Source organism: Odontesthes bonariensis, chromosome 11 (genome assembly GCF_027942865.1).
Source record: "Odontesthes bonariensis isolate fOdoBon6 chromosome 11, fOdoBon6.hap1, whole genome shotgun sequence".
Lineage (NCBI taxonomy): Eukaryota > Metazoa > Chordata > Actinopteri > Atheriniformes > Atherinopsidae > Odontesthes > Odontesthes bonariensis.
In genome coordinates this window covers 25700518-25718508 of record NC_134516.1, presented here as the reverse complement: position 1 = coordinate 25718508, position 17991 = coordinate 25700518, and the positions used below count along the sequence as shown (strand labels likewise).

The 17991-nt window shown below is 43.1% G+C and overlaps 1 protein-coding gene across 1 annotated transcript in view; it reads right to left on the bottom strand.

Annotated features, from left to right (window-relative positions):
• The window catches only part of LOC142391223 (uncharacterized), a gene marked incomplete at its 5' end in the record, with an annotated part of 30154 nt that extends 14904 nt beyond the window's left edge, over positions 1–15250 (bottom strand). The window contains one exon of the mRNA XM_075477000.1: positions 15146–15250. Coding sequence (XP_075333115.1) covers positions 15146–15250 — 105 coding nt within the window. The remainder of the gene's footprint in view (positions 1–15145) is intronic.
• Between the last annotated feature and the right edge of the window lie 2741 nt (positions 15251–17991).

Sequence of the window (17991 nt, the reverse complement as noted above, 5' to 3'; positions counted from 1 at the left end):
CAGACATGGCACAAGCTGGGACGAACCCCTTCCCAGTGAACTTCAACCAGAATGGGAACGTTGGAAGAATGATCTTCCAAACTTGGGAAAAATTATCATACCACGCTGCTGTGTGCCTGCTGACTTTGGAAGAGTGGTAAAAAGGGAGCTACATCACTTCTCAGATGCAAGCACACAAGGTTATGGCCAGTGCTCATACTTGAGACATGTAAATGAGGCTGGAGATGTTCATTGTACTCTGATCATGGGAAAATCCAGAGTAACTCCAATTAAGGTGACAACTATTCCCAGGCTAGAGTTGACAGCTGCCGTTGTGTCAGTTGCAGCAAGCAACACCTTGAAAGAGGAACTTGGATTGACAGACATTGATGAATATTTCTGGACTGACTCCAAAGTGGTTCTGGGATATGTCAATAATGAGGCACGTCGTTTCCACACATTCGTGTCAAACCGGATACAGAAAATACATCTGAGTACAACTCCTCAGCAGTGGAGATACGTCTCTACTAATGAGAACCCTGCAGACCTTGCGTCAAGAGGTTCAACTGCAAATGAGATTCTCACATCCAACTGGCTCACAGGACCTCAGTTTCTATGGAAGAAGGAGCTACAACCAGCTGTAGATGTCATCACAGAAATGCAGATCGGAGATCCTGAAGTCAAAAGGATCCAGACACTAAACACACAAACAGTAGAGAAAATGAGGCTTATAGATCGACTTTCAAAGTTTTCTTCATGGTCAAAGGTCACTCAAGCTGTCGCTCGTCTCATCCGTTGTGCTAGAGGAGATAAGTCAACAGATCTTAGCCGAGTACAAGAACGAGAGGATGCACAGTGTGTCATTATAAAAGACTTACAGAGACAAGTGTACTCAGAAGAGATAAGGTTGCTGAGTAAGAAGACTCAACTTTCTCCTCAGAGCAAACTTTACAAGATGGATGCCTTTCTTGATAAGGATGGACTCCTCAGGGTGGGAGGAAGACTGAAAAATGCATCTCTCCCTACCACAGTCAAGCATCCAGTGATAATCCCAAAGGATCATCACATTTCCAGAAAAATAATAGCTCATTGTCATGAAAAGGTGCAACATCAAGGCAAAGGTATGACTATTAATGAGCTCAGAACACAGGGATATTGGGTTCAAGGAATGAACAGAGCTGTGGCAACTTACCTTCATCAGTGTGTTCGATGCAGAAAACTCAGAAGGTTCACAGAGGAACAGCGGATGGCAGATCTACCATCAGAGCGTGTGGAGCCATCACCACCATTCACCTACTGTGGAATGGATTGTTTCGGTCCATTTCTCACCAAACAAGGACGCAAAGTGCAAAAAAGATATGGTCTCCTTATCACATGCCTTAGCTGTCGAGCCATCCACATCGAAATGTTGGATGACATGTCAACTGATTCCTTCATTAACGGACTGCGTTGTTTTATTGCCATAAGAAGGGCAGTGCGTCAGATAAGATCTGATCAAGGAACTAATTTCATGGGAGCAAAGAATGAACTAAAGGAAGCTCTCAAACAAGTGGATGCTGATCGTCTGACCACGTTTTTAGCAGAGAAACAATGTGATTTTCTCATGAACACTCCCCATGCTAGCCATGTAGGAGGTGTTTGGGAACGACAGATCAGGACAGTGAGAAATGTTCTTCGTTGCACTCTCTCACTCTCATCAAGCAGGCTAGACGATGCTTCTCTACGAACATTCTTTTATGAAGCTATGGCTATTGTGAACAGTCGTCCATTGACAGTTAACTATCTGAGTGATCCAAATAGTCCAGAGCCCTTAACGCCTAATCATCTGCTCACCATTAAAACTGTCACAGCCGCACCACCTCCAGGCAGATTCATAAGAGAAGATATGTATGCTCGCAAAAGGTGGCGCCATGTTCAATATCTTGCAGAGCAATTCTGGAGCCGCTGGAAAAGAGAGTACCTCTTTAACATTGCCACCAGACAACGCTGGCATGCTCCAAAAAGAAATCTTAAGGTCGGCGATATTGTCTTGGAGAAAACAGATCTACCTCGGAATGAGTGGAAATTGGCCAAAGTTGTGGAAACAATGACAGGTAAAGATGGACTCGTGAGAAAGGTAAAGATTCGTCTTGGAGACCAGAAGACATGGAAGCAGGGACAGTGTTCTGGCAAGCCGTCCATTGTTGAACGTCCAGTTCAGAAGCTCATTCTGCTCTTAGAAACTGTTTAACCACTCGTGTCACAGCAGAATCATATCCTTTACAGTATGAAGTCTTGTTCATGGACATTTTTATAGATGTATGAGTGAAAGATTGAAGGTCATACTAAGTTTAGAAATTATTCGTGCTTTACATTTCATATGCAAAAAAAGGGGGGCACTCATAATTTGGTGGGAGTGTAGATAATCTTGTTTTGTGTGGTTTATCCATTGTATTTCGATGTTCATCTTTATTTTACGTTTGTGATATGACCGGGATTTTATTTTGAAGGGATGTCACAAGAACGGAAAAGGAAAAACGGAAAAGGGAAATCAGAGAAATATAAGTAAAGGAAAACTTTTGGATTATATGCCATTCTCAGTGTGGGTTTCGGCATTTTGTATATATTCAGCACCCGGTTGACAGAGGCACAAGGTTTGTGTTTAATATTTGCTGACCTTTTGTTGGGATTTTAAAATTAGCATGACGCACGTTAGCTAGCGCGATGCTAAGTGTTAGCGCTTTGATCAGACGATAGAGCATTTATTTTGCCTGCTATGTAATTCTGATTTCTAATGTTAATTGGAATGGTTAATAATTATTTCAGTTATTTATTAAAAATTCATTATTTAGTTTCATTAAACTATGGTTCAAATGGTTTAGTTTATAACTCAAGTCATTTGTAAAAAGGTGATGTTTTTATGTTTCTTGTCCCTTGCAGCTCTTACGGTGGAAAAGGTTAAAAATGTTAAGAGCATCAAAATAAAAACCATCAGTATGAGAGAGTAAGACCATCATTAAACCGGGGATGCTACAATGTGCTTATTGCTAAATCAACTCATTTCAACTTTTCAAATAGTGCCCTCTGCTGGATGAAATCATACCTGTCGCACAGGAAACAGGCGGTTCAAATTGGTGATTCGCCATCTTCATACCTCACTTCTTCTGCTGGAGTAACCACAGGGCTCAATATTGGGTCCTGTTTTATTCAGCCCAAATGTCCATAACTTACCAAATCTCTGTAGAAATATAAAGATGCAACCATATGCTGACGACATTGTATTATACTGTTATGCCAATTCAATTCAAGAAGCTGCTGCCATTCTCTCAGGAGCCCCATTGGCTCCAAAACTGTTGTTTACATTTGAATAAAAAAATAAACAGTCTGTATGTTTTACTCCCGGCAGCCAACAGAGGGACAGCAACCATCAGTCATGGTGGATGCAGAGACACTTGATGTGGTTCAACACTTTAAGTACCTCGGGGTAATCGTTGGTCCTTTTATTTTTTATTTTTCTTAAGCACAAGTTTCTTGTGTTTATATTGAATCAGACTCAGTGAATAATTCCCTATACTCCCTATAATACAGATCAGTGAGCAGTGCTGACCAACATGTCATTGGGGTCATCAGGTGGGAACCTCCTTTCATCAGTGTTTCGTCTAGTTGGGCCCACGACACCTCCAGGAGGCTAGACAATGACCACTGGCGTCCCAGAGTCACCCCCCTAATGCCAGCCAACACTGCCCCTCACACCACAACAACCATAATCTACCTCAATCATCACGGCAGCACCTCGGTGACGCACAAACATTTAAAGAGAAAGCACGTCGGGCAGTTAAACGAAACGGAGTCTGACTCGTCTCGGTAAGTTTCAAGTAACATTCAAGCCAATACGTTTTGTTTTTGATGTACATTTTATACGCGTTTTTTCGCTTTAAAAGAGAGCTTTAACATTATGCCTGACTGTGCCTGACACACATATTTTAAATTAAATGCATGCAGTCCGAAGAAGAGAGCCACCATGGACTGTTGACAAAATGCACTTAATATTTGTTTTATTTACTGTTTTACTGCTGCTAATGTGCCTGTCCTTGGTTTACAGGAAAAAATGTTTACTTGATTGTAACTAATTATTTATTTTTTATAAAACACATTTGCCCGTCCTTAAAAAACTGGACAGAGGTTTATTTATTTATGGATTTATGTCTATACTGACCGAGCACTGTGCCTAATTGGTTTTAGATTGGACATTTTTATTTACTTTTTGTATGAATCAGCAGCAAAGTTGAATAAAAGATGCATTTTTCATTGAAGTACCCATCTTTCTTGTATTTATTATCATTTGCCACATAATTAAAGCAACTTCATGCTAAATTTAAGAAAAAATTTATAATTATCCGATTAGTCGACTAATCGTTTCAATAGTCGGTGACTAGTCGACTATTAAAATAGTCGTTAGTTGCAGCCCTAGTGCCAAACCCTCCACTTAAATATCTTGAACTTCTTCTTTGCTTTTTAAAAAGTCTGTTTACTCTAAGTGCTGCCCCTGCTGGGCCCCCAGCTGCTATTGCAACTTCTAATCCAAATCCACTGGCTGGATTTTACTGCCTTATCTTACACTTCTTTCACCATTTTCCTCACACTTTGTCCACTTACACCCAGCTCCCTCAACAATGAGACAACAGACTTTGCAACAAATCCTCTACATCCTACTTCCACTAGACAGATTCTAATCTTCCATCCTCGCTGCTCTGCTTCTGCCCACAACTCTACATATCTAAGCTTTTTCCTTTCATATGCTTCTGCTACTAATTCCTCCCAAGGAACAGTCAGCTCTATGAAATAGACTCTCATTCTACTCCTAGACCACAAAACTATATCAGGCATTAGATTTGTAGAGGCTATCTCCTGGGGAACAACAAGTTTATTTCCTAAATCTATCTGCATCTCCCAATCACAAGCATCCTCCAAGCTGCCGTGCCTCCTTATCGTCTTATTAACTTTCTCCCCCTCTTGAACAAACTGAATTGCAACTCTCTTCACCTTAGACCCTCCTAAGTTTACCTGCCCTCGTTTATCTTCAATACCTGCAGCTAAGCTTCTTAATACTTGGTCATGTCGCCATGTATCCCGGCCTTGTGACAGACTAATCTTACAACCTGACAAAATATGCCTTAGAGTTGCAGTACCTGAACATAACGAACATAACGGGTCTCCATTTACCCAGAGTTTTAGGTTCCGGGGAGTTGGCAATACATCATATGTTGCCCCTATCAAAAACCTAATACTCCTTTCCTCCATACTCCACAGCTCTTTCCAACTAAACTTTTTCTTCTCTACACCTTCCGAATTCAACCACCATCCCTGCTTAGCCTGAGCCACTGCCTTTGCACCCCTTAACATTTCCTCCTGTCTATGAATCTGCTCAACAACTAGCTTTCTCTTCTCCTTGGGACCTGCTCTACTCCACACTGGTTTGCCTGGGCCAAGCCCCAAGCCTCCCCGGCCTATTTGCACATTACCCACAATCTCTGTATGTCTAAGAGTTGCTTCTGCTTCCTGAGCTGCCATTCTTGGTTTCCACTTCCTCCCCTTGGTTGGGTTTGGAACCACCTTAGTAACTACCACATCTTTATTCCCAGCTAACAGGAGCTCTGTCCTAACTTTAGTACATTTAAACTCCTCTACTAGACTAGATACTGGGAGCTGGAGTATGCCTTTCCCATACAGTGCCACAGTACGTAAGCATCTAGGAACACCTAGCCACTTCCTAATGTAAAAACTAACTAATCTTTCCATTTTTTCTGCAACAGATAATGGAATCTCATACACAGACAGTGGCCACATCAACCTAGGAAACAATCCAAACTGCAGACACCACAGCTTCAACTTTCCTGGAAGTTCTGATTTATTTATTCTATCCAGTCCCTCAGCAACATCTTTCCCAAACTGCACTGCCTGCTCTCCATCATTCATGTCTGCCTGGTACCACCTGCCTAAACTCTTTACTGCCTTTTCCCTAATTATTGGAATGTTTTCTTCATCTATTACAAACTTTCTATCACTTAATTTCCCTCTACTTATTGAGATACTTCTAGACTTAGTAGGTTTGATTTTCATACCAGCCCACTTTAGATTTTCATTAAGTCTCAAGTATTCTCTTCATACATGGCACTGTTGTAGTCACTAACATCATATCATCCAAGTATGCTCTAATTCAGTGGTTCTTAACCTTTTTTCCCTAATGCACCCCTTAGCTGTGCATAAGACAAGCCGTGCACCCCCCAGCACCCCGCCCAATGAAAATCCTACCCCCATAGGCCAACACCCTAAAATAATTAAAACAATAATGACAAACACTTATTGGCAAAAAAAAAACCTTCCTTTAATAAAGTGTATAACACATACACACGTGTAATATGTATTTTCTTGAAACGTCCTCTCGATTCCCTTGTATGTTTCGGCATGTGAAGGAATTGATAATAAAGCAACTTTAACTTTAACTTTAATGTAACAGTGTCCCCTTTTCATTAAGGCTAAACATTAAATGCAGAAAACCAAGGTCTCCTTCAGACAGTTAACAAAAGTCTGATGATATAATGCTAATATAATTAAAATAAAAGGTCTATCAACAAATAGAATGCTGATAAAATTGAAAAAAAGAATTAACATTGATAATTATTGACCATAAAAAATAGTATTATTATCTTTTTAACACTTTCTTCAGTCATAAACTGATGACCAACTTGGGCTTGAAACTTAAACAAGGTCTGCTGAAACTGATTATTTCTAAATGTCTTTCAGTCATAACCTAATGACCACTTTGTGCTTGCATATCTCTGGACAGGGATGTGATGTCAGGTGTAATACTTGTGACAGCCAATCTAAAGTCCTGGTGGACATCAAGTCTGTTTCTGGCTTTTGTTTTTATTGTCACAAGGGCACTGAATGCTGTCTCAGACAAGTATGTGGTGCTAAATGGGAGAATAACCCTTCTTAGTGCATGTTTAGCTAATCTGGGAGCAACAGACTGTCCTTCGACAATCCAAAACTTTTTGTACCCCATCTCACGTAGATATTTTTGGGACACAGAATCAGCTTGAAGGTCACAAAGCTCATCCTCACAGCCGAGGTATTCCACATCTCCGAGGCTTGAATTGTAAGGGTCCAGCACCCACGATTCCTTTGTTGAGTATTCACTGACATCTGCGAAGCGGCTATTAATCTCCTCTCGGAGCATGGTCATGTGCCTGGTGAACTCGGTGCGTAAAGACGCACGCACAGTCCCAGCAGACTGCTTCTGCAACAGTGGGAAGTGCTGTAATTCTCCATTTGACATTTTTTCCACTCTGTAATTCAGTTTGTGCACATAAGCATCCAGGGCGTCTTTGCAATGCACAATGTTTGATTCAGGCCCTTGCATCCGCTTGTTCGTCTCGTTGTAAAGCCAGAACATGTCCGCCAGGTATGCCGTTTTGATCCAAAACTCCTCAGTCAACTGTTCACACAGTCGGCGATTGTGATCTTTCAGGAATTCCTTTATTTTTTCTTGCAGCTCCATAAAACGCACAAGCACCTTTCCACGCGATAGCCACCGCACCTCTGTATGTAGCAGCAGTGTTTGATGCTCTTCATCCTCGCACAGCTGAGTGAAGAGTTGCTTGTTGCCAGGACGAGCTTTGATAAAGTTAACAACGCTAACAACAGTTGACAGGGTGTCTCTGAGATCTTCGGACAGTTTTTTACTAGCCAGTGCTTGGCGATGTAGCATGCAATGAAAAATTAAGCAATGTGGCGCTTTTTCTTTCAGGCGGCTGTTAAATCCCTTGTTTTTACCCATCATAGCCGCGGCCCCGCCAGAGCAGCATGCCACCAGCTTTTCATAGGGCAGATTGTTTGGATGTGAGGTATGAGTCCACAGCCATAAATATATCCTTGCCAGTTGTTGTTGTCTCAAGATTTTTAGACATAAGAATGTCTTGCTTCAAGTCCTCGCCATCAACATATTGCACATATACTATGAGGACGGACTCGCCTGCCACTGTTGTGGTCTCATCCAGCTGTATCGCAAAATCAACATCTCTCAACTTATCATGCAGCTGGTTTTGACAATCCACAGCCATTTTGTCAACCCTGTCTTTGACTGTGCTGTCCGAGAGGGGGAGAGTTTTCACTTTATCAACAGCGTGAGCCCCAAATAACCTCTGCACAATTTTCAGACATGACGGTTTGATTAGCTGCTCTCCGATATTGTGCAGCTTTTTAGTCTTTGCGATTAGCAGCGAACAGTCAAATGACGCCTCAGTGACTCTGAATAAATCACTACCTGCTCTTTCGAAACTTTTTCTGATGTCCTGGGACGTTTTGAGAGTGCCACCTGTTTCTTCCTCTGGAAATATTCTCGACTTTCCCCAATTCTATGGCTGTGCCTGGTCTCCTGGTGTCTCTGGCTCTTCATCGAAACACAGGCACTTTAATGAAATTACATGATGGGGACATAACTTGTTTTCAATATATTTTTAAATGTTTTAATTTTACTGACACCATTTGGATGTGTTGTTAGGATTCTGTAATTATTGAATCTAACTTAACAAATACAACTTTGGTAACGTGACGTCACGACCTCACCGCAGACAAAATTCTGCGCACCCCTTGCGCACCCCAGGTTAAGAACCAATGCTCTAATTGGTGTAAGGTGCATGCCATCCTCACGTCTCTCTCCTCCTACAACCCACTTGGAAGCTCTAATAATTATCTCCATGGCCATTGTAAATGCTAATGGAGAAATCGTACACCCTGCCATAATGCCTATTTCTAGCCTCTGCCAACCTGTTGTGAAACCTGCTGTACTTAAGCAAAGTCTAATATCCTGAAAATATGCTCTTACTAAGTTAACAACTATTACAGGCACTCTAAAATACTCAAATGCTTTCCAAATAAGGCAAGGCAAGCCAATTTTATTTATAGAGCACAATTCATACACAGGGCAATTCAAAGTGCTTCACAGCTACATAAAACCACAAGAAGGCAATAAAATCATTAAAAAGAAATTAAAAACAAAATAAAGAAATTAAAAACCCATTAAAATAATCATTAATTAATTAAAAAGTGAAGAGTGCAGATAAAATACTTTCAGGTGTCATATGCACAGCTAAACAGAACTGTTTTCAGCCTGGATTTAAACATTGTCAGAGTTGAGGCCTGTCTCACATCTTCGGGAAGACTGTTCCAGATTTTAGGAGCATAAAACTGAAACGCAGCCTCACCTTGTTTAGTCCTTACTCTGGGCCCCAGCAGGAGACCCCTCCCTGAGGTTCTCAGAGCCCGAGTTGGTTCATATGGTTCTAACATGTCAGAGATGTACTTCGGCGCTTGACCATGAAGAGACTTGTACACAAGCAGAGCTGTTTTAAAGTCTATTCTCTGAGCGACAGGAAGCCAGTGCAGAGACCTGAGCACTGGACTAATATGGTCGTATTTCCTGGTTCTAGTCAGGACTCGAGCAGTAGCGTCCTGGATGTACTGCAGCTGTCTTACAGCCCGTTTAGAGAGCCCAGTGAGCAGGCCGTTACAGTAGTCTAACCTGCTGGAGAAAAACACATGGATCAGTCTCTCTAAGTCTGGTTTAGACACTATTCCTTTGATTCTGGTAATGTTTTTTAGATGGTAAAAAGCTGCTGATGTTACAGATTTAATGTGGCTGTTAAAGTTCAGGTCTGAGTCCAATATTACCCCGAGATTTCTAACTTGATAGTTAGGTTTTAGAGAGAGAGTCTCAAGGTGACTGATAACACTTTCTCTTTGTTTCTGTGGGCCACAGACAATGATTTCAGTTTTGTCTGAGTTTAGCTGGAGGAAATTGTTTTGCATCCACACACTTATCTGTTCGATGCAGCGACACAGTGTATCTACAGGCCCGTGTTCTCCTGCCGTCAGTGACACGTAGATCTGAGTGTCATCTGCATAGTTGTGGTAGGATACATTATAGCTGCGTATTAGCTGGCCTAATGGAAGCATGTACAGATTGAACAATACGGGTCCCAGGATTGACCCATGGGGAACCCCACAGGTCATAGCCATTTGGTCTGAGACACAGTTACCAATTTCAACAAAATATTTCCTGTCCTCCAGAGAGGACTTGAACCAGTTTAAAGCACGACCAGAGATTCCCACCCAGTCTTCTAACCTCTGTAATAAGATTGCATGGTCAACTGTGTCAAAGGCAGACCTCAGGTCCAGCAGAACTAAGACTGTGACTTTACTTGCATCTGTGTTCAGGCGGATGTCATTTGTCACCTTGATCAGAGCTGTCTCAGTGCTGTGGTGGGGCCTAAAGCCTGATTGGAAAGTATAAAAAGCATTGTTAGACAGGAGAAAGTCACTAAGCTGTTGGTACACAACTTTTTCTAGGACTTTGCCTAAGAATGGCAGGTTTGATATGGGCCGGTAGTTGTTCAGCACTGTGGCATCAAGATTGCTCTTCTTTAGAAGAGGCTTAATGACAGCAGTTTTTAAGGCCTTTGGAAATGTTCCAGTCTGGAGTGAGATGTTGACTAGATGAGCGAGTTGTGGTAACAAACTGCTCAGCACAGACTTTAGGAATCTAGTGGGCAACTCATCAAGGCAGCACGTTGATGAACTCAGACTGCAGATGGTCTCTTCGACTGTTTTGTCAGTAACAGGTGTGAAATGTGTCAGCTCTTGGTGTCTAGCTGGCTGCAGAGTAGTTATTTGTGTTGTGGAAATTATTGCATTTTTAATGCCTTGAACTTTGTCATTAAAGAATGTTGCAAACTCATTACACTTAGATGTAGAAATGAGTTCTAAAGGCAGTGAAACTGGAGGGTTTGTTCATCTGTTTAATGTAGCAAACAGGACACGAGAGTTGTTACTGCAGTTTTTGATAATTTCAGAAAAATAACTCTCCCTTGTTCTACGCAAAGTCTGGTTGAACACACATAGCTTTTCTTTGTAAGTCTCATGATGAACCTGGAGCTTTGACTTGCGCCATTTCCGTTCGGCTCTCCGGCACTCCCTTTTTTGTGCCCTGACCGACTCTTCTTTCCTCCATGGTGCCCTTTGCCTACTTTTAACCATTCTAACCTTGACAGGAGCAATGGTATCCAAAACATTTAAGAGACTTGATGTGTAAGAGTTCAACAGATCATCAACATCAGAACACAGGGTGTTCTCAAACCTAATCATTTCCATAAACTGTGTCCCTGTTCTGTCATTTATGAGTCTTCCCCGAACAACTGCAGACCCAGCTGGTGTTTTGGGTAAAGTAGATAGGTCGAAGAAAACACAGAAATGATCAGATAAAGCAACATCGACGACATTTACGTTTGAAATAACAACATTCCTTGAAATGAGCACATCTAGAGTGTGCCCTCTGTTGTGGGTGGGCTCAGTCACATGCTGAGTTAGACCAAACATTTCAAGGACAGCAGTGAGCTCATTAGCTTCCTTGTTATGCGCTACGTCCACATGCACATTCAAGTCCCCTGTTATGACTAAACAGTCAAAAGCAGTGCACACAATTGAAAGTAGTTCAGTAAAATCATCAATAAAACAATTCTGTGGTGGTTTATAAATGGTGATATAAAGTATGGAAGATTGTTTTATCTCCATTTTGAATGACACATACTCAAATGATGAAAAAAACCCAAATGACAGCTTGTGGGTGGGTATATTGTCCCTGAACATGGCACAAACACCCCCACCCCTCTGGTTTTCTCGTGTTTCAGACACAAAATTGAAGTGAGGTGGACTAGACTCAATCAGGACTGCATTAGCTGTGTTTTTGTCGAGCCACGTCTCAGTTAAAAACATAAAATCAAGATTGTGAGAGGAAATAAAACTATTAATTAAGAATGATTTGTTACTTAAAGATCTGACATTGAGTACTGCGTGTTTGAGATTAGTTATAGTTGAACTGGATGCTGTGTTCTTGCAAGGGATATGTATAAGATTTCTCTGATTGGACAGTCTGATTGTCCCTCTCTTCACTCCATCCTTGGATCTCTGGTTGAGATGGTGTTTACCAACACAGAGGCCCTTAGCGTCCTAGACAACAGCATTGACGCTGTTGGAAATGACAGCTGTGGGCACCGGTGGTGGGGGCCAAGCTGGGGGGGGCTTTGGTCGATGGAGTAGGCTGGGGAGGGAGAGGGGCTCAATGATTCTTTGAGGATAGAATTCTTGATCTTGCCATGTTTGGCGTGAGAGGAACCATTTTAATCTCCGATTTCACCAAGCTTTCAAGGTGATCAGGAAATCTCCTGGGTGACGGTGGAGAAGAGAACGATGGTGAAACATTTCTGGAGGGTGTAGATGCAGCAGGTGGGTCCCAGGCCTGTGGTGAGGCCCGTGGTGAAGGCGATGGTGGAGCTGCTGAATCCTGTGTTTGGGATGCTGGAGGTGCTGCTGTGGCTGCTGTGGCTGCTGTGGCTGAATCCTTTGCTGGGTCCTTGGGTGGCGAGGCAGGAGCTCTTCTCTGGCTCGTCTTTTCTCTCGGCGGCAGCACAGGACCCGGTCCTGGCCCTTGTCCTGGCCCCTTCTGATGCCTCAGAGCGTGGAGAAGATTATCTGTCAGTCGTCTCACTCCACCTCTGTTCAGGTGTGGGCCTTTTCTTTGAAAGAGATCATCTCTTTGCCAGAAAAGATTAAAGTTCTCAATGAAATGAGGTATTCTGGACTCACAGACTTTAGACAGCCATGTGTTCAACTGAAGCAGCCGGCTGAATTTGTTGATCCTCCTGTCGATGTTTGGGAGAGGTCCACTTATGAATGTTGGTATCGTCACTTTTTCAAGACTCTCAAACAGTTTCTCAAAGTCTTTTTTTAAGATTTCAGACTGATTCTCTCTGATGTCCACTGCACCAACATGCACAGTCAGCTGTTTCACCCCTTGGTGTTTTGCCAGTACCTCTGGTAGTAATCTTGTGATGTCAGAGACAGTGGCACTTGGATAGCTGCATGTAACCATTCTGTTTATGTTTATATTAGATATGGCTCTGTCTCCAAGCACAAGAGTATCTTTGACCTTGACACTTGGCACAGTTTCTCTGTCCATCTGATGATTTGTACCGTCTCTCTGTCTGTTACACTCAGTCACATTTGGCTCTGACAGTGGTAAAAATCAGTTTGTTAACTTTATTCCGGGTGATGTTACATATCCTCTGTTGAGGGTATGTGGCACTGAACCAAATGCATTTGCAAGATCCAGAAATATAACATTGATACTAATCTTAATTTTAAGCAACACGTTAAAAAAGTCACAAATACAATTAAATCTAACTTATCAAATTTCAAACATATGAGACCCTTCCTGACTATGGAGTCAGCAAAAACTTCTACGCATGCAGTGATACTTCCTCGAGTTTCCTGCTGTTATACAACATGGTCACATACATCAGAGTGCAAAATCTTGGACTTTGATAGCTATCAGCTGTTTTTGGATGTCTGTCTCATCTTTCAGGTTTCCAAAGGATTAGCCCCTCCACTATTACAGGATTCCATAAAGACAGAATCCTCTAGAGTAAACACCAGAGCACTAGAGGAGACTGATGTGCAATGATGCAGGACTAAGTTTGGCCAAATGGTGAAGTCCATCAGAGGAACAGTGCTGGAACACACTGCCAACTCATGTTAGAAACTGGGACAATTCCACCACCTTTAAAAAGACCCTTAAAGGCCTACAGAAAGGTGATTTTTTGCACAAAACTGAAATAGCAGATCGATTCCTTATATACCATGGAATTTTTTTATGATTTTAAAATAATTTTAGGCCCCTGGATAGTCCTGATTAGGCCCAATAAACTATCACCACATTTGACTCGAATTTGGCAAACTGGAACGACAGGTGCCAGCTGCTGGAACAACCCCCAGTAGTTCTAGTAGCGAAGCCAGCAGTTTGCCAGACCTGGACAGCTTCTTCACGGCAAATTTCGATGTGTGCCGCGGGGACGTCGCTTGGAAATATAAAACGTTGGGTTCAGTGCAGTTTTTATTGCGAGTAGATGTACAAAGTGCGTGTGTTGCCCTCAGCACCAGCAGCTCACACCACCGGGGACAGAGGAAGCAGAGAGACCTGCGGTCTTGTGTCTGTGTCTCCCTGTCCGCCTGCCTCCTCTCTGGTGAAATCAGCCGGAGCGCATCCCGCCGTGTTCAGCTCCCTGCGGTGCGGACACTCAGAGGGAATCCACCTGGCGGAGAGCGGACACACTCTCCGCCAGGTGGAGAGTGGAAATCAGCTGGCAGAGCGATCATGTCCACGTCGGGGTTCTTGATGATCGCTCCGACCGCAGTGAGCAACGCACTTCCGGTTATTTTGACAAAATAAAATACCCGTTGCCTTTTATCATAGGGAAAGCCATTACGTGCTGTTGTTTTGAAAACAGGAAGTGAACTTACCCTCGTTGTAGCTAGCTTGAAACTGCCGTTTTGACAGGAAATGACGGTATGCCGGGTTGCCACCGTCCTGCAGTGCTTCTGTCTCGGCTTGTACGGTGTCGCGGGGCAACTGATTTGTCACTCACAAAACAAGTTGAATTGTCGCTAGATTCAGCCAGATTGAGCCCGAAAGTCGCTAAGTCGCTAGATTATTTTTTTTTGTCGCCAGAGATGGCCAAAAGTCGCTAAATCTAGCGACAAAGTCGCTAAATTGGCAACAATGAGGCAGCCAGGAAAAACCATGGCACATGTGACGTCGCACGGAAGCCCCGCCCCCAGTCTGGAATTCCAGGAAGGTTTCCTAGCGGCAAATTCAAAATCGCAAATTTCATGCGTTTATGAAATGTTTTGGTGTAGAGTCCAATGATCATTATTGTTCCTCTGTGTATGTATTATCATTATGTATTGGGTGTAGTGTCAGCTTTCTGTAGGCCTTTAAACAGTGGTTGAAAACAGCCAGAGCTGCTCTCATGGGTCACCTCTCCATCTTTTCCCTTTTGTGTACGGACTCTTAACTTTGATGTGAATCTTTCTAAAGATTTTCTGTTTGTTCTTTAGTTTTTTGTCATGGTGTATTGTCTGTGTGTTTTTATGATACCTGCCTGAAGACAACGGATGAAATTTAGCAACTGTGCTAACATATTTACATGGATGCTTTGCTGATATGTTGATTAATGTGCAGAGTCCTAACCAAATAAATAAGAAATAAAATAAAAACCTCCTCCACACTGACCTGTGGCCCGGTGGACCCAGAGGATGAGCCGGCTCTGTTCCTGGTGGAGGGGTTCTGCTCCTGGTTCTGCTCCTGGTTCTGCTCCTGGTTCTGCTCCTGCTCCTGCTTCTGCTCCTGGTTCAGCTCCTGCTTCAGATCCTGGTTCTGCTCCTGGTTCAGCTCCTGGTTCAGCTCCTGCTTCAGCTCCTGCTTCAGCTCCTGGTTCTGCTCCTGCTTCAGCTTCTGCTTCAGCTTCAGCTCCTGCTTCTGCTCCTGCTTCAGCTCCTGGTTCTGCTCCTGCTTCAGCTCCTGCTTCAGCTCCTGCTTCAGCTCCTGCTTCAGCTCCTGCTTCAGCTCCTGGTTCTGCTCCTGCTTCAGCTTCTGCTTCAGCTCCTGCTTCTGCTCCTGGTTCTGCTCCTGGTTCTGCTCCTGCTTCAGCTTCTGCTTCAGCTCCTCGTTCTGCTCCTGGTTCTGCTCCTGGTTCTGCTCCTGCTTCAGTTCCTGGTTCTGCTCCTGGTTCAGCTCCTGGTTCAGCTCCTGGTTCTGCTCCTGGTTCTGCTCCTGGTTCAGCTCCTGGTTCTGCTCCTGGTTCTGCTCCTGGTTCTGCTCCTGCTTCAGTTCCTGGTTCTGCTCCTGGTTCTGCACCTGGTTCTGCTCCTGCTTCAGCTCCTGCTTCAGCTCCTGGTTCTGGTCCATTCTGGTCTGACTGATGGACTCTGCAACTGTCAGCACATACGATAAGATCCAGCTGTGGCGCGCAGCGTGTTAAACCACACCCACTTTTCTTCTTCTCTTGATAACCTTTCTGCACAGTTTTTAACCATCCAGTCACATTCCATTAAGGCGAGACACGGCAGGCAAAAACAGTGATTTTTCCGATGTGTTCTTTAGACCTGCTATAAAGAAAACGTTGAAAACATAAATTAAAATGTTTATTTTATCACATTTTGTTTACTCGCGGCAGTACGTTTCACCCGAATTGACCAAAAAGTTAGCATTCCAACGCGCCATGCTGATCTTCGTCTATTTACTGAAGTCTGTCATGACCGGTATCGTTGGAAAGCTCTGAGTCTCCTGCACAATAACATGTCACCCAAATAACGGCACTTCCTTTCTATCAGTAACCAATCGTGGATGTCTAAAGGCAGATTTATAGCTAATGACAGAATCTCATTGGCTGCTGCTCGTTTCTGCTAACGTGATTCGCTCAGATGCAACACATGTTCGACTCTGACACTTCTGTGTTTAGCTTTCGCTGAATCTCCGAAAATGCCCCGTAACACCGCAACTTTCACAGAAGAGAAAGCAACAATTGCACTTTGCAAGATGCAATAAAAGAAAATGACGGAGTTAATGACGGTGCAGTGCGACACAGCAGTGGCACCGTCATAAGTCATACATGTTGCACGTCTCAATGAATTGATATGCCATCTTTTATTGGTTTGAGCTTGTATTCTTTATTAATATGATTATTTTATTCAATATTAGTATTACTAAGGGCCTGAGCATTTATTCTGTTTTTGAGCAAATACAAATGTATTGAATTCTCCTATTTAATTCTAGGACTGGGCGATTAATCGAGTTTTACGATTTCTCGAGATGTTTTATGAAATCGAGAAAGATTTTGACATATCGAATTTCTCGAGTTAATGCTGTAGAACAGCGATTCCCAACCTGGGGTGCGCGCCCCCCTGGGGGTGCGCCAGAGAGGTCAGGGGGTGCACGAGACCTCTTCGGGTTAGAGGCATTTAAACGGCCGGATTGTGTAATGATACGCTCATATCTATTATCTGCCGATGGTTCAAATCATTCGAGATCGTAAAGCCTGTTTTGCATCTCACAGCCTCTAATAAACGATGTAATACACATGACGTCGTATTGTATAATCCAGTCCCATCAAAGCAAATCATAATAGCTATGAAAACCTTAACTATTTTTTATCTGTATCAGCCTCCGTAGTTAGAACGTTCGAATACTGACTGAGCCCACCCACACTTGTTCCCGCACAGTTAACGTTAAGTTAATGTTAGTAAAAGAAATGACATACTTTTGAAACTATGGCTGACAAACGCAAAAATGACACCGACAGCACAGCTGGGGTGAAAAAGAAAATTAGGACCTACAATGAGAGCTATATTATGATGGGGTTTACCCTGGGAACAGACAACCGACCGGAGTGCGTGATATGCGGTGAAAGGTTAGCTAATGATAGCATGAAACCCAGCAAAATAAAGCGGCACCAGACGACAAAGCATCCTGAAACGGTTGGGAATGATCGTAGTTTTTTTCTAAGGAAAGAACAGCTTCTTAAGGCAAACAAGCCAATGGATATCAGAGCCGCGTTTAATAGGGCTGGCAGTGATATGCAGAAGGCTACTGAAGCCTCTTTTAAGTGTTCGCTTTTAATTGCAAAAGCAAAAAAACCTCACAGCATTGGCGAACAGCTCATCAAACCAGCTTGCATTAAATTAGTTGAGAAACTGTGTGGCCCACAGGTGGCAGACAAAACTAAAAACTGTGCCACTCTCGAATAACACAGTGAAGGACCGAATCGATAAGATGGCAAATAACTGCGAGCAACAGCTGGTAGAAAAGCTTAGAAAGGGGCAGTTCGCCATACAGCTTGATGAAACTACAACTGTAGCAAACGAGGCTGTGCTCATTGTTTATGTACAATTTATTGAGGGGGAAGATCTGAAGCAGGACATTCTTATGTCTGTCAACCTTACCACCACTACCAGGGGTGAGGATATTTTTACAGCAGTGGATTCTTGCTTCTCGTCCCAAAAGCTTCCCTACGAGAAGGTAGTTGCATGTTGTTCAGATGGCGCTGCCTCGATGATGGGTAAAAACAAGGGCTTTAACAG